This window comes from Capricornis sumatraensis, chromosome 2, assembly GCF_032405125.1.
Source record: "Capricornis sumatraensis isolate serow.1 chromosome 2, serow.2, whole genome shotgun sequence".
Lineage (NCBI taxonomy): Eukaryota > Metazoa > Chordata > Mammalia > Artiodactyla > Bovidae > Capricornis > Capricornis sumatraensis.
The window spans coordinates 99,613,935-99,637,198 of record NC_091070.1 but is presented as its reverse complement, the minus strand read 5'-3'; the positions used below and the strand labels follow the sequence as shown (position 1 = coordinate 99,637,198).

The window sequence follows — 23,264 nt, the reverse complement described above, 5'->3', positions numbered from 1 at the left end:
TTGAAATATAAGACATAGGAGTAAATAATTGCAAAATGGCTTAACTAGCTTCATTTGTCATCTGTATTGTCATCTATAGTATTTATTTGCCATCTGTATTATGCTTCCCCTTCATTGTAGACATAGGCATATGTAATACTAAATACAATGTGCACACAGCTTATACTCCATACTATTGTAGAAAATGGACATTTTTAACTTAATGACTTGAATGTATTGAAATACTCATTAACCAGGAATAAACTTTGAGTCTGAAAAAGTTATTATAGTGTAAAAAATGCTTAACTTGCAGGGGCTACCTGGATAGCTCAAACAGTGAAGAATCTGCCTGCAGTGTGGGAGACCTGGGTTCGACCCCTGGGTTGGGAAGATCCCCTGGAGAAGGGCATGGCAACCCATTGCAGTATTCTTGCCTGGAGAATTCCATGGACAGAGGAGCCTGGTGGGCTACAGTCCATGCGATCTCAGAGAGTTGGGCACAACTGAGTGACTTTCAATTTCACATCAACTGTCTTTAGCTTACATGATTTCTTTCTAATGAAGTACTTAGGGAATTTACAGTTGACTCATGTCTGTGGGTCACAGAACACTTAGATTTTCTGAATGCTGACTCTTAATTTGGAGGGAGAAAATGCTGATAGACCGTATCTACTCGAACTTTGTTTTTTTTTACATCTGTTCAGTGCTGTACTTTGGCTGGTTTTGGTTCATGATCTTACTTTTTGAAAGCAGCAGCAAAGAAACAGATGATTCGACACGGTGGAGGCAGCCAGTTCAATCACTGGGGCTAGGTAGTCCGGATGAGGGCTGGCCAGTGATTCCATCTCTGCCAGTGCCAGTTCAATACCAGTGTCAAGACTTTTGGCCAGTCTCCATGTAGACCTGAAAAATGTTTTAAGCAGTGTCCAGGTTTATTACATTGACCTGCAAATAGGATTTTTGGATTTCACCCAACCCTTTACTTTCTGTAGCATTTTGGATTAGGAGAGTGAAGTACAATTAAAATCCATGAGTAATTCTCTAATCTCTTCTTTCCTGTATTAACAATGCTATTAATCCTTTAAGCTCTGCTTAGCCAGAAGGACTGGAGTGTTCTTATTGCTTTCTTTTCTTTTTAATCCTTTGCCTCCTATGATAAGAATAAATTATCACCATATTATAATTACTACCTAATAGAGTAATATTTCTGAGTGCTTACCCTGTTTAAGTGCTTAATATGTATTAACTAAGTTAATCTTCATAGCAACACAATGAGGTTTATCATCCCTACTTGACAGATGAGCTCACTAGGGCCCAGAAAAACTCGCCCAAGTTCATGTACCTAGTAAGTGGTAACACCAGGATACAAAGCTATAAGCCAAGAATAGTAAAATAATGTAAAGACAGATGAGCATTGGGAAGAAATGAAGGGGAAAGCCTGGCTACTTCATAATTCAGTGTAATTAATCATCTTTTGCTAGTTTGCTTTGTATAGTAGGAAATTCAGTTCAGTTTAGTTTGGTTGCACAGTTGTGTCCAACTCTTTGCCATCCCATGGGCAGCAGCATGCCAGGCCTCCCTGTGCATCACTAACTCCTAGAGTTTATTCAAACTCATGTTCATTGAGTTGGTGATCCCATCCAACCATCTCATCTTCTGTTGTCCCTTCTCCTCTCACTTTCAGTCTTTCCCAGCATCAGGGTCTTTTCCAGTGAGCAATTCTATGCATCAGTGCCCGAAGTATTGGAGTTTCAGCTTCAGCATCAGTCCTTCCAATGAATATTCAGGACTGATTTCCTTTAGGATGGACTGGTTGGATCTGCTTGCAGTCCAAGGGACTCTCAAGAGTCTTCAACACCATAGTTCAAAAGCATCAATTCTTTTGTGCTCAACTTTCTTTATAGTCCAATTCTCACATCCATACATGACCACTGCAAAAACCATAGGTTTGACTAGACGGACCTTTGTTGGCAAAGTAATGTCTTTGCTTTTTAATATGCTGTCTAGGTTGGTCATAACTTTTCTTCCAAGAAGCAAACGTCTTTTAATTTCATGGCTGGAATCACCATCTGCAATGATTTTGGAGCCCCCCAAAATAAAGTCTTTCACAGTTTCCATTGTTTCCCCACCTATTTCCCATGAAGTGATGGGACTGGATGCCATGATCTTAGTTTTCTGAATGTTGAGCTTTAAGCCAACTATTTCACTCTTCTCTTTCACTTTCATCAAGAGGCTCTTTAGCTTTTCTTCGCTTTCTACCATAAGGGTGGTGTCATCTGCATATCTGAGGTTATTGATATTTCTCCCAGCAATCTTGATTCCAGCTTGTGCTTCTTCCAGTCCAGTGTTTCTCATGATGTACTCTGCATATAAGTTAAATAAGCAGGGTGACAATATACAGCCTTGACGTACTCCTTTTCCTATTTGGAACCAGACTGTTGTTCCATGTTCAGTTCTAACTGTTGCTTCCTGACTTGCATATAGGTTTCTCAAGAGGCAGGTCAGGTGGCCTGGTATTCAGATGTCTTTCAGAATTTTCCACAGTTTGTTGTGACCCACACAGGTGAAGGCTTTGGTATAGTCAATAAAGCAGAAATAGATGTTTTTCTAGAACTCTCTTGCTTTTTTGATGATGCCATGGATGTTGGCAATTTGATCTCTGATTCCTCTGCCTTTTCTAAATCCAACTTGAACATCTGGAATTTCATGGTTAACTTACTGCTGAAGCCTGTGTTGGAGAATTTTGAGCATTATTTTACTAGCGTGTGAGATGAGTGCAATTGTGCGGTAGTTTGAGCATTCTTTGGCATTGCCTTTCTTAGGGATTGGAATGAAAAGGGACCTTTTCAGTCCTGTGGCCACTGCTGAATTTTCCAAATTTGCTGGCATACTGAGTGCAGCACTTTCACAGCATCATCTTTTAGGATTTGAAATAGCTCAACTGGAATTCCATCACCTCCACTAACTTTGTTCGTAGTGATGCTTCCTAAAGCCCACTTGACTTCACATTCCAGGATGTCTGGCTCTAGGTGAGTGATCACACCATCGTGGTTATCTGGGTCATAAAGATCTTTAGTGTATAATTCTTCTGTGTGTTCTTGCCACCTCTCCTTAATATCTTCTGGTTTTGTTAGGTCCATACCATTTGTGTCCTTTATTGAGCCCATCTTTGCATGAAATGTTCCCTTGGTATCTCTAATTTTCTTGAAGGATCTCTAGTCTTTCCCATTCTATTATTTTCCTCTATTTTTTTGCATTGATCACTGAGGTAGGCTTTCTTATTTCTCTGTGCTATTCTTTGGTATTCTGCATTCAAATGGGTATATCTTTCCTTTTCTCCTTTGCCTCTTGCTTCTCTTCTTTTCACAGCTATTTGTAAGACCTCCTCAGACAACCATTTTGGCATTTAGCATTTCTTTTTCTAGGAAATTAGAATGAGGAGGAAATTCAGTTCAGTTCAGTTCAGTTCAGTTGCTCAGTCGTGTCGACTCTTTGCGACACCATGAATTGCAGCACGCCAGGCCTCCCTGTCCATCACCAACTCCCAGAGTTCACTCAAACTCACTTCCATTGAGTCAGTGATGCCATCCAGCCATCTCATCATCTGTCGTCCCCTTCTCCTCCTGCTCCCAATCCTTCCCAGCATCAGAGTCTTTTCCAATGAGTCAACTCTTCTCATGAGGTGGCCAAACTACTGGAGTTTCAGCCTCAGCATCGTTCCTTCCAAAGAACACCCAGGACTGATCTCCTTTAGAATGGACTGGTTGGATCTCCTGGCAGTCCAAGGGACTCTTCAAGAGTCTTCTCCAACACCACAGTTCAAAAGCATCAATTCTTCAGCGCTCAGCTTTCTTCACAGTCCAACTCTCACGTCCATACATGACCACAGGAAAAACCATAGCCTTGACTAGATGGACCTTTGTTGGCAAAGTAATGTCTCTGCTTTTGAATATGCTATCTATATTGGTCATGAGGAGGAAATTATAATGAGTCAATTCATCTGATGGGTGGTGTGACTTTCTTTTCTCCCTCTGTGTCATTCTATGTATTGTGAAAAAAAGTGTCCTTATGCTCAGTTGTGTCCTCTCTTTTGTGACCCCATGGACTGTAGCCCATCAGACTCCTCTGTCCATGGAATTCTCCAGGGAAGAATACTGGAGTGGGTAGTCATTCCCTTCTCCAGTGGATCTTCCTGACCCAGGGATCAAGCCTGTGTCTCCTTCAAGAAGGCAGATTCTTAACTGTCTGAGCCATCTGTGTGGAGTGAAGTACTTTAAATGCCCTAAAACACAATAGGTTGTGTCTGATCATTGTTAGGGAAGTTTGTTTGTTAGAAAATCATGAGCAGTTTTTTCAAGAGAGAAATTAAATGAATGTGTCTGCTGTTCACCTCAGTGTTTTAACAGGGCCCTGAAGAGCCCTAGTCTCATAGGAGACCGCAGTTATATATAGTCTGGTGCCCTGTGTTTTTCCCCCCAAATAGAAATATTTGTCCTCACTTTTGTTATTAAAAATAGTACATGCCGCATATGTATAACTGATGCTCTTTGCTATACACCTGAAACTAACATTGTAAGTCAGTTATAGAAATATTTTTTAAAAGATGCTAGTATATTCTCACAAATATAGAGAATAAACTCGTTGTTACCAGTGAGGAGAGGGGAGGGGGTAGGGGCAATATATGGCTAGGCGATTAAGAGGTATAACTGTTAAGTACAAAATAAGCTACAAGAATATATTGTACAATGCCAAATATAGCTAATATTTTATAATAGCTATAAATGGAATATAACCTTTAAAAATTGTGATTATACTGTATACCTGTAACATATAATATTGTACACCAGTCATGCTTCAATTTAAAAAAGATAGTACATGCTCATTGAAAGATCTTAAAAAAACAAAATTCTACGATCCCAATACTGAGGATTAACTGTATTCAACTTGAAAAAAGTATTTCTAAATGCCATTCTTGGTCTAGAAACACAGATAGTTTTCTTTTTTCTTTTAAATACAAAATTAGTAATCTCTTTCTGACACTCAGCCCTGTATCTTAGACATCTGTCCCTGTTAAGGAATATCCTTTTAAAGGCTTCAGAAATATTTCACTGTATGGATATACCCAAATTTATTTAAACAGTCCGTCCTGCCCTTAAAAAGATGTATAAACACACGGTTCTATAATTTCTTCTGCTATAATCTTTGAGTTGAAAGTCATTTAAATATCACTCTTTCCTCTCTGAAGTTCATTTTATTTTGTGTCTGTAAAATGTAGAACTTGAACTAGAACTTTAAGACATCTTCCAATTCAACAGTCTACAATTTCTAACTCTGCTCAGTGAATTTTTAGGCCTGCTTGCCGACCATCTTCCACACTGCAGGCCCGTCCCCTGCTCACCCAGGCCTTGCTTCCTTTTGCTGCCTGCGTGAGGGAGGTGAGACTATGCCGCTGACCCGTGCCCCTGGAGCAGGAGGCCCAGCACCGAGTTTAGGTGGCCGTGACCGTGGGCAGGACTGTGCTGCCCCGGGAGTAGTGCTGAGCCCACGGTTGCTGCTGGCTCTGCCGTTTGAGGTGACGTGGCCTGGAGAGAGCGGGGCCCAGGGCTCTGAGAGCACAGGGGAACTGTTGCCAGCCACTGGGGCGACAGTCCCTGAGTCCCTTTAGGATCGAGCTTTTCTCCTCTCCTGGCTTCTCATTCGTTGCTGCAAAGGGGTCACCTACCCTCTGGCCATAACTTTTTGGAACTGATTCAGTCATTTTGCTTTTCTGTCTTAGAAATGATATGACCAAGTGGTACTGGAACTGGATCTTGGAGCTCGTGGTTCTGAAACTTAGCTGTGTGTTCGAATCACCTGCATACGTTTCTAAAAGCACGTACTTGGGCCTGTTGGAGAGCTTGAGCCACTAGGTCTGAAGGACCTGCTGTATATCGTTTTTATATATTTATACACTATAAAAATATAGTGTATACATTGTTTAACTGTTCCTGAGGTGATTGTGGATCATCATCTAAGTCTGAGAACCGGTGGACTAGGGCACCAACTTGGAACACCAACTTGAACATCCCGCCCACTTCTAATGGTCCTCCAGCTCAAGGAAGCAGGATGAATGGCCCTTCAGGAATCTGGATGTTGAGACCAGGACCTTTCCCCCTGTTAGTCTGCTCTGTGCCCAAGTTGACCTCTCCAAGCCTTGATTTTCTCCAACAGAGGACTCTTGTCCCTTCCAAAAGTCAGATTATGAACTTTTCTGTATCTGTATGAATGAAACTAACATTTACTAACTGCCCACTTAGTACCAGACACTTTGCTATAAGTGCTGTGCAAGCGGGTAGTGAGTAGTTCTCCCAACTAGGAAAACAACTTGGGATAAAGAGACAGACACAGGCTTTGTGGGAGCACACCTCTGGGTCCCCTGCCGATGTGGATTTTCTTCCCTAAGCCTCAGTTTCTTTCTCTCAAAAATGAGAATAACATTACCTGTTACATAGGCTATTCTGAAGGTTAAGTTAAATAATTATTAAGTTCCTATCCTTCCCATTTTTTATCTTTGCCCCTGTAGCTGAAGACCAAAAACTACAAATGGCCTAAGGATAGAGTTGCGTCTTAGGATTTCTTGAATCCTGTATGTTGCCTGAAAGGTTGATAAATCTTCATTCTGATACAAGTTAAAATACTGTTTGCTGCTAAGTCACTTCAGTCGTGTCCGACTCTGTACAACCCCACAGACGGCAGCCCACCAGGCTCCGCCATCCCCTGGGATTCTCCAGGCAAGAACACTGGAGTGGGTTGCCATTTCCTTCTCCAATGCATGAAAGTGAAAAGTGAGAGTGAAGTCACTCAGTCGTGTCTGACTCTTCGCGACCGCATGGACTGCAGCCCACCAGGCTCCTCCGTCCATGGGATTTTCCAAGAGTACTGTTTAGCAAATGTAAATAAAAGGCAGCAGAGCGGTCAAAGATGCACAGGGCCCAGTTCCAAAGGCTTCTCCATATCAACAGGCAACTCTCAGATAATAGCAGAGGATCCGAGTGTGTGTGTCCTCAGTCACGCCCAACTCTTTGTGACCCCACGGACTGTAGCCTGCCAAGCTGCCCTGTCCGTGAACTTTTCCAGGTAAAAGTACTGGAATGGGTTGCCATGTTCTACTCCAGGGAATCTACCCAAGGATCCAACTTGCATCTCTCGCATATCCTATATTGGCAGGAGGGTTCTTTACCCCTGGGAAGCCCGAGAGTCCAAGAGTTCAACTCAGTTCTGACACTGTCTACCCAGAGACAGAATTAAATTACAAAGCTGAAAGGCTCAGTCCAACAAGACCTCCTCACGTTTGAAGCACCTGTAACAAGCCTCAGTTGTTAGTCTGTGCTTCTGACCAACTGGCTGTCAACTAGAGGTTCCTGCATCCCCTCTTTAGGTTTAATTAGAATGACTCACAGAACTCACTAGATGACCAATCTATTACAAAAGGATTAGAGGAAACAAATCAATAGCCAGATGAAGAGATACATAGGGCACTGTTTATTTTTCAGTTTCTTAATCTGTGGACTAACATTTTAAAAATAATTGTAGTCTTTCCAAGGCTTTAGCATAAGCAAAAATAAACAAGTGGGACCTAATCAAACTTATAAGCTTTTGCACAGCTAAGGAAAACATAACCAAAATGAAAAGATAGCCTACAGAATAGGAGAAAAGATTTGCAAACAACGTGACTGATAAGGAATTAATTTCCAAAATATACAAACAGCCCATAAAACTCAGTAACAAAAAACCCAAATAACCCAATCAAAAAATCGGCAGAAGACCTAAACAGACATTTCTCCAAAAAAGACATACAGTTGGCCAATAGGCACATGAAAGGATGCTCAACATGCTAATATTAGAGAAATGCAAATCAAAACTACAATGAGGTACCAGCTCACTCTGGTCAGAAAGGCCATCATTAAAAAGTGTAGAGGGCTTCCCTGGCAGTCCAGTAGTTAGGAATCTGTTTGCTATGCAAGGGACGCTGGTCTGATTCCTAGTCCGGGAAGATCCCACATCCCGCAGAGCAGCTAAGCCCACGCGCCACAACTACCGAGCCTGCGCTCTAGAGCCCGTGAGCTGCAGCCGCTGAGCCCACGCACCGCAACTGCCGAGCCTGCGCTCTAGAGCCCGTGAGCTGCAGCCGCTGAGCCCACTCACCGCAACTGCCGAGCCTGCGCTCTAGAGCCCGTGAGCTGCAGCCGCTGAGCCCACTCACCGCAACTGCCGAGCCTGCGCTCTAGAGCCCGTGAGCTGCAGCCGCTGAGCCCACGCACCGCAACTGCCGAGCCTGCGCTCTAGAGCCCGTGAGCTGCAGCCGCTGAGCCCACGCACTGCAACTGCTGAGCCTAGAGCCTGCTCTGCAGCAAGAGAAACCGCTGCAGTGAGAAGCCTGTGCGCCACAATGAAGAGTAGACCCTGCTGGCGGCAGCTAGAGGAAGCCCGGGTGAAGCAAGGGAGACGCACCACAGCCTAAATAAATAAGTAAATCAGCGTACAAATCTGATAAAAGAAAAAGTCCTGCACTGTTGGTGGGAATGGAAATTGGTGCAGCCACTGTCTGAAACAGTACGGAGATTCCTTAAAAAACTAAAAATAGAGTTGCCATGTGATCCAGTAATCCCACTTTTAGGCATTTATCTAGATAAAACCCTAACTGGAAAAGATATGTGTCCAATATTTTTAGCAGCATTATTTACAAGAGCCAAGACGTGGAAGCAGCCTAAATGTCCATCAACAGATGAATGGATAAAGAAGATGTGCTCCATATATGCAATGGAATATTGCTCAGTCATAAAAGAATGAAACGATGCCCTTTGCAGCAACATAGACGGACTTAGAGATGATCATACGAAGTGACGGCAGACAGAAAAACAGACACCATATGCTAACACTCCATGTGGGATTTAAAATATAGCACAAATGAACTTAGGCTCACAGAGGACAGACTGTGGTTGCCGAGGGTGGGGGGTGGGGCTAGGGGTATTAGTTTAAATTAGCGATTTGGGATTAGCAAATACAAACTGTTATATATAAAATACATAAACAGCAAGGTCCTACTGTATCACACAAGGGACTATCTTCAATATCTTATAATAAACTACCTATATAATGGGGCTTCCCTCATAGCTCAGTTGGTAAAGAATCCACCTGCAGTGCAGAAGACCCAGATTCAATTCCTGGGTCGGGAAGATCTCCTGGAGGAGGGATAGGCTACCCACTCCGGTATTCTTGGGCTTCCCTCGTGGCTCAGCTGGTAAAGAATCTGCCCACAGTGAGGGAGACCTGGGTTCAGTCCCTGGTTTGGGAAGATCTACTGGAGAAGGGAAAGGCTACCCACTCCAGTATTCTGGCCTGGAGAATTCTGTGGACTGTATAGTCCATGGGGTTGCAAAGCGTCGGACATGACTATCAACCTGTCAATATAATATCTATCATATCTATCATTGTAATAGAAAAAGACACACACACACACACATATATATAACTGAGTCACTTTGCTGTACACCAGAAAGTAACACAACATTGTAAATCAACTGTGCTGCTGCTGCTGCCAAGTCGCTTCAGTCGTGTCCGACTCTGTGCGACGCCAGAGATGGCAGCCCACCAGGCTCCCCCATCCCTGGGCTTCTCCAGGCAAGAACACTGGAGTGGGTTGCCATTTCCTTACTTCAGTAAAAAAAGTAATAATGACATAGAATGGAACTAAAAATATCAGTGGTTTTGTAAATGTTTGTTGCCCCTTTGTCCAGGGTAAGATGCAAAAGAAACAAATTTTTATGATACTTAGTAATTGTTAAAAATCCACTTAAATGTAAATAGATAAACCACGCGTGCTTGTGCTACATCACTTCGGTCCTGTCTGACTTGCAACCCTATGGACTGTAGCCTGTCAGGGTCCTCTGTCTATGGGATCTTCAAGGCAAGAATACTGGAGTGGGCTGCCATGCCTTCCCCCAGGGGATCTTCCCCAGATAAACTATATTCTATACCAAATAAAGCATAGCAGGAATGAAAAAAACCTTCCATGTAATGGATGTACATTTGTTAGCACTTTGGTTCACAGGCTTGCCTTCTTTTTCCTTTGACTTCTATTACATCAGCTAGTTTCTACCTGAGGAAAGCTAAAACACAGACACAGTCTACATGTGACAAGCCATTATTTTATAATTAGCTCTCTTCAGTTTATTTTGTGATTCTGTATTTACTCTTGATGTTCAAAACACATTCACGTCATCACCCTCTCCTCGCCTTTTCCTCATGTCATTAGCAGTCATTTCAGTCAGCTATAATTTTTCCCCACTTGGTCATTTTCTTAAAACACACATGTAGGCAGGCACACATACACCCATGGCTGCTGCTGGTTAATTCAGAGGCTTTTTTAGGGGATGATTCAGCATGATTCATCAGACTGTTTCTTTGGCGAACCCCTGTTACCAAGTAGTCAATGTATTTTCAGTAGTTAACTCATTGCATAAGCTAAGCAAGATTCATATTTCTTCTTGTTTACTGATGCAGTCCAGCTCAGTTACGATAAGTATCCAGACATGTCAGGATAGGATAAAATATTATGGAACTGGGTCTTAGAATGAAGGGGTTTTTAGGACTAGAAGAAATTCCTGATTGAGAAGTAAAAGAAGGTTATTCTAAATTTAGTTCTATTTATTTACAGAATGAATTTTGTTAAGAAGTAGTTGATAACTGAGAAAGTCCTAGTGTTAACTGATAAGGGGAAGAAAGTTCACTGCCTGAGGATCACGTGACGATAGTCAGAACCAATGTTAGTTTTCACGAAGTATGTTAGTTTTGTTACAAAGTATGTTATGAACTCTGGAAAGCGTTCTGGAACTGTTTCCCAAGATATTGTTTATTGAAATGCCTACTCACTCATGATGTACTTCAGTTAAAGTGCAAAGAACTGGAGTGCATGAGTGAATTCTTGATATGTCCCTAGCAGCAGGACCCCACTTGGAAATGGGGGTCACTCTAGTTTCCACTCATTAGTGCTGTCTCCTGGAGAAGGAAGTGGCACCCCACTCCAGCCTTCTTGCCTGGAGAATCCCAGGGACGGCGGAGCCTGGTGGGCTGCCATCTATGGGGTCTCGAACAGTCGGACACGACTGAGCGACTCCACTTCCACTTTTCACTTTCATGCACTGGAGAAGGAAGTGGCAACCCACTCCAGCGTTCTTGCCTGGAGAAACCCAGGGACGGGGCAGCCTGGTGGGCTGCCGTCTATGGGGTCGCACAGAGTCGGACACGACTGACGCGACTCAGCATCAGCAGTGCTATTTCCTGGAGCTGCGGTGGAGGCTCAGGCAAGGTGGGGACTCATGGGACAACGGTGCTGGCATCTCTGGTGACCAGAGGACTGGTAACGAGTAGTTATAATAGCTCATCTCGATATTTCTACTTTGCCGTCTGTTTTCATGTTGAATTCACGCATCTACTGTCATGGTACATATATTGCCGGAGTTTTTCAGTTGGTATTGGAGGGCAGCGTGAAAGTATAATGATCGAAATTGTCTCATTGAGATCTTACTGCATAATACACTTGCTTTTGTATTGCCTTTCAGAATGAAAGCCATAGAAAGCCCCAACAAAGAAGATGATACCCAGTGGCTGACCTACTGGGTAGTATATGGTGTGTTCAGCATTGTCGAATTCTTCTCTGACCTCTTCCTGTCCTGGTTCCCCTTCTACTACATGTTGAAGGTACGTTGGCTCTTCCTGAACTGCCGTTGTTTTCTTTCATCTGTGTTTTAATTTTGCTCCCTACGACTAAAATAAACTCGATCTCAGGACCTGTATACAAGGAATAGGAACAGATGCTTGAATGTTAGACATCTCTGGCTCTGCCTCAGATTATGTAAACAGGAAGAAAGAACTCAATATAGCTAACTATTTTGTGTATCACCTTGGAAACAGCCAAAGCAATTATATCTGTAACATGTGTTTGATAATAGTAAAAGATGGAAATACTGTGAACCAGCACAAGCATTGCTCTTTGCCAAAATCCTATCTTCATGCACTGTTGTCTGTGTTTGATGCATAAACATTGCAAGTTTTATCAGTCCATCAATTATTCACAGTTGTGTGCTGGAGTCTTTATATCTGGACAAAAAGTACTGATTTCTTATATAGGTTTGGAAAAAGAAGATGTGAAATCAGCTGAGGAAGTCATTTTAATAACTCTGACAGGTCCATTAGTCTGGCATCAGCCCTGCCACACCTTGTGTTTGGCAGAGGACTCACTTTAGTTACATCTATGTGAGGAAAAGCAGTAGGAGGCTGAACTTTTTCCTAACGGGACTGTATCAACTCTGGACTTGCATCAGAGGCAAATGACAATGAAGAAGTTCACACCTTTCAATAAGTGGTTGGTTCTTTCTCTCTAAATGGTGATTCCTTGAATGTCTTCTGTGGAAGAGGCCCTGCTTCGCATGAGCGTCCTAGGATGCAAATAGGGCCTCGGGCTCACTGAGCTAGATTGCCCCAGCTGCAGGGGGTATAAGTCCAGCTCTTATGAATTATGGGTTCTCTTCTTTCCCTTCATACTCTTTAAGTATTTGTTTTAGTGAGACTTACAAGTGAAAAAAAAGTTTAAAGACTCAAGAAAGAGTCCACATGAAGTTACACAAGAAATAGTTTGAGTTACATATGAAACAGTTTAAAGACTCGACTAATTCTCTAAGAATTTTGAAGATCTGCATTCCTGCCGCCTGTATTGCCTCTCTTAAAAGTTATTTTAGTTTCCCTCAAACCTGATTGTTTCCTTTGTATATTTAGACCTGTTTTGAGTGTCCTTGTTATTTTAACTTGTCCTAAATGTCTACATTTCTGTTTACTTTCTTTTTAGACTTTTTTTTCCTTCCTACAATTTTTTCTTTTATATATATTTTTAATTAATTAATTTTTTATTGAAGGATAATTGCTTTACAGAATATTGCTGTTTTCTGTCAAACTTCAAAATTGATCAGACCTAGGTATACAATGGAGAAGGCAATGGCACCCCACTCCAGTACTCTTGCCTGGAAAATCCCATGGATGGAGGAGCCTGGTGGGCTGCAGTCCATGGGGTCGCTAAGAGTTGGACACGACTGAGCAACTTCACTTTCACTTTTTACCTTCACACATTGGAGAAGGAAATGGCAACCCACTCCAGTGTTCTTGCCTGGAGAATCCCAGGGATGGCGGAGCCTGTGGGCTGCCGTCTATGGGGTCGCACAGAGTCGGACACGACTGAAGTGACTTAGCAGCAGCAGCAGCAGGTATACATATATCCCCTCCCTTTTGCAACTCCCACCCCTCTAGGTTGATACAGAGCCCCTGTTTGAGTTTCCTGAGCCATACAGCAAATTCCCGTTGGCAGTCTGTTTTACACATGGTAATGTAAGTTTCCACGTTACTCTTTCCATACATCTCACCCTCTCCTCCCCTCTCCCCATGTCCATAAGTCTATTCTCCATGTCTGTTTCTCTGTTGTTGCCCTGTAAATAAAATCTTCAGCACCATTTTTCTAGATTATGTATATATGTGGTCAGTTAAGATCAGTTCAGTTGTTTGGTGTGTCTGACTTTTTGCGACCCCATGAACACAGCACATCAGGTCTCCCTGTCCATCACCAACTCCCGGAGTTTACCCAGACTCATGTCCATTGAGTCGGTGATGCCATCCAACCATCTCATCATCTGTCATCCCCTTCTCCTCCTGCTCTCAATCTTTCCCAGCATCAGGGTCTTTTCAAATGAGTCAGCTCTTCGTATCAGACAGCCAAAGGATTGGAGTTTCAGCTTCAGCATCAGTCCTTCCAATGAACATTCAGGACTGATCTCTTTAAGGATGGATGGTTGGATCTCCTTGCAGTCCAAGGGACTCTAAAGAGTCTCCTTCAACACCACAGTTCAAAAGCATCAATTCTTCGGCGTGCAGCCTTATTTGTAGTCCAACTCTCACATCTATACACGATCACTGGAAAAACCATAGTCTTGAGTAGATGGACCTTTGGTGACAAAGTAATGTCTTTGCTTTTTAATATGCTGTCTAGGTTGGTCATGATTTCCCTGGTGGCTCAGACGGTAAAGTGTGTGTCTACAATGTGGAAGACCTGGGTTTGATCCCTGGGTCGGGAAGATACTCTGGAGAAGGAAATGGCAACCCACTCCAGTACTTTTGCCTGGAAAATCCCATGGATGGAGGAGGTTGGTCATAGCTTTTCTTCCAAGGGGCAAGCATCTTTTAATTTCACGGCTGCAGCCACCATCTGCAGTGATTTTGGAGCCCCCCAAAATAAAGTCTGCCACTGTTTCCACTGCTTCCCCATCTATTTGCCATGAAGTGATGGGACCAGATGCCATGATCTTAATTTTCTGAACGTTGAGCTTTAAGCCAACTATTTCACTCTCCTCTTTCACTTTCATCAAGAAGCTCTTTAGTTCTTCAATTTCTGCCATAAAGGTGGTATCATCTGCATATCTGAGGTTATTGATATTTCCCCCGGCAATCTTGATTCCACCTTGTGCTTCATCCAGCCCAGTGTTTCTCATGATGTACTCTGCATATAAGTTAAACAAGCAGGGTGACAGTATACAGCCTTGACATACTCCTTTTCCTATTTGTAACCAGTCTGTTGTTCCATGTCCAGTTCTAACTGTTGCTTCCTGACCTGCGTGCAGATTTCCCAAGAGGCAGGTCAGGTGGTCTGGTATTCCCATCTCTTTCAGAATTTTCCACAGTTTATTGTGATCCACATAGTCAAAGGCTTTGGCATAGTCAATAAAGCAGAAATAGATGTTTTTCTGTAACTCTCTTGCTTTATTGATGATCCAGCAGATGTTGGCAATTTGATGTCTGTTTCCTCTGCCTTTTCTAAAACCAGCTTGAATATTTGGAAGTTCACAGTTCACGTGTTGCTGAAGCCTGGCTTGGAGAATTCTGAGCATTACTTTATTAGTGTGTGAGACGAGTGCAATTGTGCAGTAGTTTGAGCATTCTTTGGCATTGCCTTTCTTAGGGATTGGAATGAAAACTGACCTTTTCCAGTCCTGTGGCCACTGCTGAGTTTTCTAAATTTGCTGGCATACTGAGTGCAGCACTTTCACAGCATCATCTTTTAGGATTTGAAATAGCTCAACTGGAATTCTATCTTCTCCACTAGCTTTGTTTGTAGTGATGGTTCCTAAGGCCCACTTGACTTTGCATTCCAGGATGTCTGGCTGTAGGTCAGTGATCACACCATGATTATCTGGGTTGTGAAGATCTTTTTTGTACAGTTCTTCTGTGTATTCTTGCCACCTCTTCTTAATATCTTCTGCTTCTGTTAGGTCCATACCATATCTGTCCTTTATTGAGCCCATCTTTGCTTGAAATGTTCCCTTAGTATCTCTAATTTTCTTGAAGAGATCTCTAGTCTTTCCCATTCTATTCTTTTCCTCTGTTTCTTTGCACTGATCACTGAGGAAGGCTTTCTTATCTCTCCTTGCTATTCTTTGGAACTCTGCATTCACATTGGTGTATCTTTCCTTTTCTCCTTTGCTTTTCACTTCTCTTCTTTTCACACCTATTTGTAAGGCCTCCTCAGATAGCCATTTTGCTTTTTTGCATTTCTTTTTCTTGGGGATGGTCTTGCTCCCTGTCTCCTGTACAATGTCACAAACCTCCATCCATAGTTCATCAAGCACTCTATCAGATCTAGTCTCTTAAATGTATTTCTTACTTCCACTGTATAATCATAAAGGATTTGATTTAGGTCATACAAAGCCTTTGACTGTGTGGATCACAATAAACTGTGGAAAATTCTGAAAGAGATGGGAATACCAGAACACCTGACCTGCTTCTTGAGAAACCTATATGCAGGTCAGGAAGCAACAGTTAAAACTCAACATGGAACACCGGACTGGTTCCAAATAGGAAAAGGAGTATGTCAAGGCTGTATATTGTCACTCTGCTTATTTAACTTATATGAAGAGTACATCATGAGAAACACTGGGCTGGAAGAAGCACAAGCTGGAATCAAGATTCCCGGGAGAAATCTCAATAACCTCAGATATGCAGATGACACCACCCTTATGGCAGAAAGTGAAGAGGAATAAAAAGCCTCTTGATGAAAGTGAAAGGAGAGTGAAAAAGTTGGCCTAAAGCTCAACATTCAGAAAGCTAAGATCATGGCATCTGGTCCCATCACTTCATGGGAAATAGATGGGGAAACAGTGGAAACTTTTATTTTTGGGGGCTTCAGAATCACTGCAGATGGTGATTGCAGCCATGAAATTAAAAGACACTTACTCCTTGGAAGGAAAGTTATGAGCAACCTAGATAGTATATTCAAAAGTGGAGACATTACTTTGCCAACAAAGGTCCGTCTAGTCAAGGCTATGGTTTTTTCTGTGGTCATGTATGGATGTTAGAGTTGGACTGTGAAGAAAGCTGAGTGCCAAAGAATTGATGCTTTTGAACTGTGGTATTGGAGAAGACTCTTGAGAGTCCCTTGGACTGTAAGGAGATCCAACCAGTCCATCCTAAAGGAGATCAGTCCTGGGTGTTCATTGGAAGGACTGATGCTGAAGCTGAAACTCCAATACTTTGGCCACCTCATGAAAAGAGTTGACTCACTGGGAAAGACTCTGATGCTGGGAGGGAGTGGGGGCAGGAGGAGAAGGGGACGACAGAGGATGAGATGGCTGGATGGCATCACCGACTCGATGAACATGAGTTTGAGTGAACTCTGGGAGTTGGTGAGGGACAGGGAGGCCTGGCATGCTGCAATTCATGGGGTCGCAAAGAGATGGTCATAACTGAACAACTGAACTGCACTGAACTGAACTGAACTGAACTGAATGGTCTAGTGGTTTTTCCCACTTTCTTCAATTTAAGTCTGAATTTGGCAATAAGGAGTTCATGATCTGAGCCACAGTCAGCTCCCAATCTTGTTTTTGCTGACTGTATAGAGCTTCTCCATCTTTGGATGCAAAGAATATAATCAGCCTGATTTTGGTGTTGGCCATCTGGTAATGTCCATGATAGAGTCTTCTCTTGTGTTTTTGGAAGAGAGTGTTTGCTATGACTAGTGTGTTCTCTTGGCAAAACTTTATTAGCCTTTACCCTGCTTCATTCTGTTCTCCAAGGCCAAATTTACCTGTTACTCCAGGTGTTTCTTGACCTCCTACTTTTGCCTTCCAGTCCCGTATAATGAAAAGGACATCTTTTTGGGGGTGTTAGTTCTAAAAGGTGTTGTAGGTCTTCATAGACCCTTTCAACTTCAGCTTCTTCAGTGTTACTGGTTGGGACATAGACTTGGATTACCATGATATTGAATGATTTGCCTTGGAAACGAACAGAGATCATTTTGTCATTTTTGAGATTGCATCCAAGTACTGCATTTTGGACTCTTTTGTTGACTGTGATGGCCACTCCCATTTTTTCTAAGGGATTCTTGCCCACAGTAGTAGATATAATGGTCATCTGAGTTAAATTCACCGATTCCAGTCCATTTTAGTTCGCTGATTCCTAGAATGTCGATGTTCACTCTTACCATCTCCTGTTTGACTGCTTCCAATTTGCCTTGATTCATGGACCTAGCATTCCAGGTTCCCATGCAATATATGTGTTAGAATATGGTATTTATATTTCTCATTGTGACATACTTCACTATGTATAATAGTTTCTAGGTTCATCCACCTCATTAGGACTGACTCCAATGCATTCCTTTGTACGGCTGAGTAATATTCCATTGTGTTTATATACCACAACTTCTTTACCCATTCATCTGTCGAATGACATCTAGGTTGCTTCCATGTTCTATCTTTTGTAAATAGTGCTGCAGTGAACAATGGGATACATGTGTCTGTTTCAGTTTTGGTTTCCTCAGGGTATATGCCTAGGAGTGGAATTGCTGGGTCATAAGGAATCTGCATACCATCTTCCATAGTGGCTGTATCAGTTTACATTCCCACCAACTGTGCAAGAGCATTCCCTTTTCTCCACACCCTCTCCAGCATTTATTTTTTGTAGACTTTTTGACGAGGGCCATTCTTACTGGTGTGAGGTGATATCACATTGTAGTTTTGATTTACATTTCTCTAATAATGAACGATGTTGAGCATCTTTTCATGTGTTTGTTAGCCATCTGTATGTCTTCCGTGGAGAAATGTCTGTTTCGGTCTTTTTCCCACTTTTTGATTGGGCTGTTTGTTTTTCTGGCATTGAGCTGTATGAGTTGCTTGTATATCCCGGAAATTAATCCTTTGTCAGTTGTTTCAGTTGCTATTATTTTCTCCCATTCTGAGGGGTGTCTTTTCACCGTGCTGATAGTTTCCTTTGCTGTGCAAAAGCTTTTAAGTTTAATCAGGTTCCACTTGTTTACTTTTGCATTTATTTACATTACTCTATGTGGTGGGTCATCAATTGGGGAATAAAGCAATGAAAATAAAACTAACAAATATTTTGAGAGGAAAGGAGATTAAGAAAAGAAAGAAAGAATAGATATGCCAAGTTAAATAGAAGTAGATGAAGAAGGGTTATATATGTGAAAGATTAACTGCAAAGGCGGAAGAACAGTAGGAAAAGGGAACAAAGGAATAAATGTAGAAAAAATAATAATAGGGTTAAAAAATTAAAATTAAAAATAAAGGAAATAAAAGAGGAAAACTCCACAGAACTGCAAAAGGCCAAATAGAGGCAGAAGTGTATGACAACAATAAAAAATGTGACTGAGGAAATAAGAAAAGTCTCAAAAGCCTTCAGGCTTTGGATTTCTCAGTGTCAATAAAATTGAGAACTACAACAGAGGGGGGGGAAAAGGAAAAAAGAAAAAAAATCCAAGAGAATATACAGAACAAGTCAAAAACTGAAAATAATACAGGTTTATCTTGAGTCACTGCTGTCAGAGTCCTTTCCTGCGCTGAGAATCCCAGTCCACCTTACCTGCCTAGGATGCCCTCCAACACTGTGCTGATCACTGGATCTGCTGTGGGGGCAGCTCAGATTCTCATCTGGTCCTACTCCTGTGTGTTCTTGCCGCCAATGTCCACAGCTATCAGAGCTCATGCATTTTCTTTTGTGGGAGCTCTCAGTGGCCTTTTATATATTCCATAGACACAGAGTCTCCCTAGTTGATTGTGTGGATGTAATCTGCAGCTTGTACAGCTGGTGGGAAGATTTTGGGTCTTCTTCCTTAGCCACACTGCCCTTGGGTTTCAATTGTGGTTTTATTTCCACCTCTGCATGTGGGTCACCCACTGAGGTTTAGGTCCTGAGGCTGCCCTGGAGGACTTGGGTTTGCCCCGTGAGGGCCAGGTATGGAGGTGGTGCAGCTGCTTGGGTTGCAGGGGTTCTGGCAGCACCAGGTACTCAGGGGGGTTGGCAGCTAGGGCATCAGGAAATACAGCACTCTAGGAGGGTGTGGCACCCAGTATTGGCCAATACACTCCAGTATCCCTGCCTGGAGAACCCCCTCTCTGACAGAGGAGCCTGGCAGGCCACAGTCTACAGAGTCACAGAGTCAAACAGGACCAAAGAGACCTTGGGCCCATGAACACACACCATTTTTTTGGCCTGTGGCAGCTCTGCCCCAGTGAGGGTTGTGTGTGAAGGTGGTGCAGCTTCTTGGCTTGGGGAACCGTGGTGGTGCCAAGTGTGCAGGGACACGGATTGCCTCCGCGGCAGGAGTTATGGCCCAATCAGAGGCTTCTTTCCAGCCTCTTGTAGCTGGTGCTCAGAAGGCCTCTTTGGCCAGTCTTTCTTTGTAGCTCCGCCCGTTCAGGCATGCACTTAGAGGGATCCCTTGCCTGGGGTCCTTTCTGTTGTTCAGGCTTCAGGCACTTAGAGGGCTACCCTGGGCAGAGGGTGGTCCTGCTCTGTGAAAGTGAAGTCGCTCAGTCCTGTCCGACTCTTTGCGACCCTGTGGACTGTAGTCTACCAGGCTTCTCCATCCATGGGATTCTCCATGGCAAGAACACTGGAGTGGGTTACCATTTCCTTCTCCAGGGGATCTTCCTGACCCAGGGATCAAACCCAGGTCTTCTGCATTGGAGGCAGACGCTTTAACCTCTGAGCCACCAGGAAGCCCTGCTCCGTAGTTCGGTGCGTTAGTCACTGAAAGGAGCACCCTGGGTGGGGTCCTGCTCTGTAGTTCAGTGCGTCAGGCATTGGATGGGCCGGCCTCTCCAATACTTTCCTGGGGGGAGAGAGGGGCTATGGTGATGGCTCCACCCTCTATGCGTGACTCAGCACTATTGCCTTGCTTCCGTGGCTGCCTGGCTTTCCTCCACAGGCATTTCCCACCACAGCCTCCTCCCTCACATCCACTTGATCTGTCTCTCCACAGTCAACAGCAGCCCTCGCCCTGGGATTGCTCCACAATCCCTCAACTCCAGTGCCCAGCCGCTGTCCCTTCCAGTAGCGCTCCATTCCTCCCCGGCATATGTATGGTTGCGGCAAGGACTGTCTGATTCTCATTCCATCTAGGCTGCCACAGATCAGCTGTTTTGCTCTCAGCCTTAACGTTTCTCCTCTGACTCAGACAGTTGCCTGGCTGTGGGGATTGGAGCCCTGCTTCAGTTCCCCCACCCGCTCAGGGCAGGTGCAGTCCTACTAACACTCCTGTTTTTTCCCCTGGTTCCTTCGTCCCACTGAGTTTTGCGTGGTTCTGTGGGTTCTTTTCCATTGGTCAGGCCCTCCTGTCGGCTCTCGGCTGGTGTTCTGCGTGCACTTCTGTGTCTGAAGGTGCATTTCTGATGTATCCGTGGAGAGCGAGGTACTCCACGTCCACCTACTCCTCTGCCATCTTGTTCTCTCTCTCTTAGATTTTTATCTAAGAAACATAGACACAGGAAATTAGATACCAGAATCTCTCTCATTCTTTGATTTTCCTCCCTGCAACCACCACTACATTGATATCATCTTGATTTTTAATTCTGAGTAATTTGGATGTATTTTTTCTTTTCCTCTGACCTTACCTATTTTTCAAATATATTTATTTGTGTTTTCCTGCTTTCTGGGAGTTTTCTCAATCTGATCTTCCAGTTTCAATCTTGTTCCATTTGCTCTTTATGCTATACATTGTGTTTATTTCAACTATTTTATTTTTCATTCCTAGTAATTTTGCTTGGTTCTTTCCTATTTTTTTTGTTCTTTCATGTCACTGTATTTCTTTTAGTATAGTTAACTTAAAATTCTTAGTCACTTCTAAAATTTCTGCTGCTGATAGATCTGTAGTTGACTGTGCTTTGTTTTGAAATGGTTGTAGTTTTCAAATACCTTGTTATTTTGGCCTATAAGTTCATTTTTCTCCAGGCATATCAGCTATTCCATTGGGTGCTGGAATGGAGGTGGCCGCACCCCGATTCATGCTAGTTCTGGTAAACTCAGGATGGGGGGCAGGTGGGGAGCCTGCCCACCCTAAACTAGGGTGGGGGGCCCCAGGCAGCAGAGCAGTCACAGTTAATCACCCTTTCCTCCCCAAAACAGCCCCTCAGGTGCAGGCATCGCCCTTCAGCTCCCCCAGCAGCATTTGAAGCAGGTGCTCCTAGGTGGTCGTTCACAGCTCTAGGGCTTGGAGCGGGGGCATGAGGAGAAACTGCCCTGGCTGCTCAGTCCACAGCTGTTTTCCTCAGTCCCTCCCAAGGCAGTACTTCTAAGCCAAAACCTCTGCTTTAGAAGAAGTATAGGAGAATGTTTTCTAACTTGGAGGAATAGAAATTAGACGAAAATTTCTATATAACAGTGGGCAGCATAAACAAGGGAAAAATAATGACAGACTAAGAGAAGGCAATGGCACCCCACTCCAGTCCTCTTGCCTGGAAAGTCCCATGGACGGAGGAGCCTGGTAGGAAGAGTCGGACATGACTGAGTGACTTCACTTTCACTTTTCACTTTCATGCATTGGAGAAAGCAATGGCACCCCACTCCAGTACTTTTGCCTGGAAAATCCCATGTACGGAGGAGCCTGGTGGGCTGCAGCCCATGGGGTCGCTAAGAGTCAGACACGATTGAGCGACTTCACTTTCACTTTTCACTTTCATGCATTGGAGAAGGAAATGGCAACCCACTCCAGTGTTCTTCCCTGGAGAATCTCAGGGACGGGTAGCCTGGTGGGCTGCCGTCTATGGGGTCGCACAGAGTCAGACACGACTGAAGTAACTTAGCAGCAGCAGCAGCAGGAGGAGGATGTATTTACATTCTTACCAGATATGGAATTATATCCAGAATATATAGAAAAACTTACAGGGAAGAAAAAGAGGAAAATGAAAGAAGTCATATAGAGACATTTCACATAAGAGAAAAAAATACGAGTAGTCAGCAATCTGGGAAGTGTGAGTTAAAATACTCAAATAGTTTAGCTTCCTCATTAAATTGGCAGTTATTTAAAATGTCTACATTTCTGTTTACTTTCTTTTTAGACTTTTTATCTAAAGAAATGTAGATACAGGAAATGAGATACCAGAAGCTCTCTCATTCTGATAATTACAAAAAAAATCCCTGAAGGGTCCATCAACAGGTAAATGGTTAAATGAATTAATAGTACATCCATACTGTTAAAAGAAATAATTCATTTATTGAGATACAGAAGTTTTGCATAATTCATTATTTATAAAAATTATAGATTATATACAGTATAAAACCATTTATGGTTTTAAAAAAAAGCTAGTTAAAAATTTAAATGCAAATGTGAATATTCTTTTTAAAAAGCAATTTTTTGTTTATTTGGCTGCAGTGGGTCTTAGGTGCAACATGTGGGATATAGTTCCCTAACCAGGGATTGAACTCAGGCTCCCTGCATTGGGAGCACGGAGTCTTAGCCACTAGACCACCAGGGAAGTCCCTGCATATTCTTTTAAGTTTGAATGATGTTACCACTGAATGCCTTGTAACACAGCTGAAAAATTTTCCTTTCAAAAGAAATGGGGAAGAAATTGGTCTATCGGAAGATTTAGATTTCGTAGGCTGCTGGATTTTTCATGGTTTTGTTATCCAAAGATATTTAGCATTTATAAAAATAGCTTTATAGTCTTTGATGTAGATGTCCATACTTTAAACTTCAAATACTTTTGAATCCTTTAAGACCTGTCTAACGGCAGTGATGTCACACTGCAGTCTCTAACAGCAAGAAGCCGGGTTTTTGCCTTGGGCCCCACTGCTTGCCGCCAGCCATCTGCTGTCAGTAGAACCACTACACCAGCACCTGACCTCAGACTTCTGAAATGTGAGCAATCTGACAGCGGCCTGCTCGTGATCACCTCTGCTAATGCAGGCCCCTTGAGACA

General features: G+C 43.1%; 1 protein-coding gene across 1 annotated transcript in view; it reads left to right on the top strand.

Annotated features, from left to right (window-relative positions):
- REEP5 (receptor accessory protein 5) overlaps window positions 1-23,264 on the top strand; it is a 50,204-nt gene that overhangs the window by 15,337 nt on the left and 11,603 nt on the right. Inside the window, exon 3 of the mRNA XM_068964122.1 lies at window positions 11,580-11,718. Coding sequence (XP_068820223.1) covers window positions 11,580-11,718 — 139 coding nt within the window. The remainder of the gene's footprint in view (window positions 1-11,579; window positions 11,719-23,264) is intronic.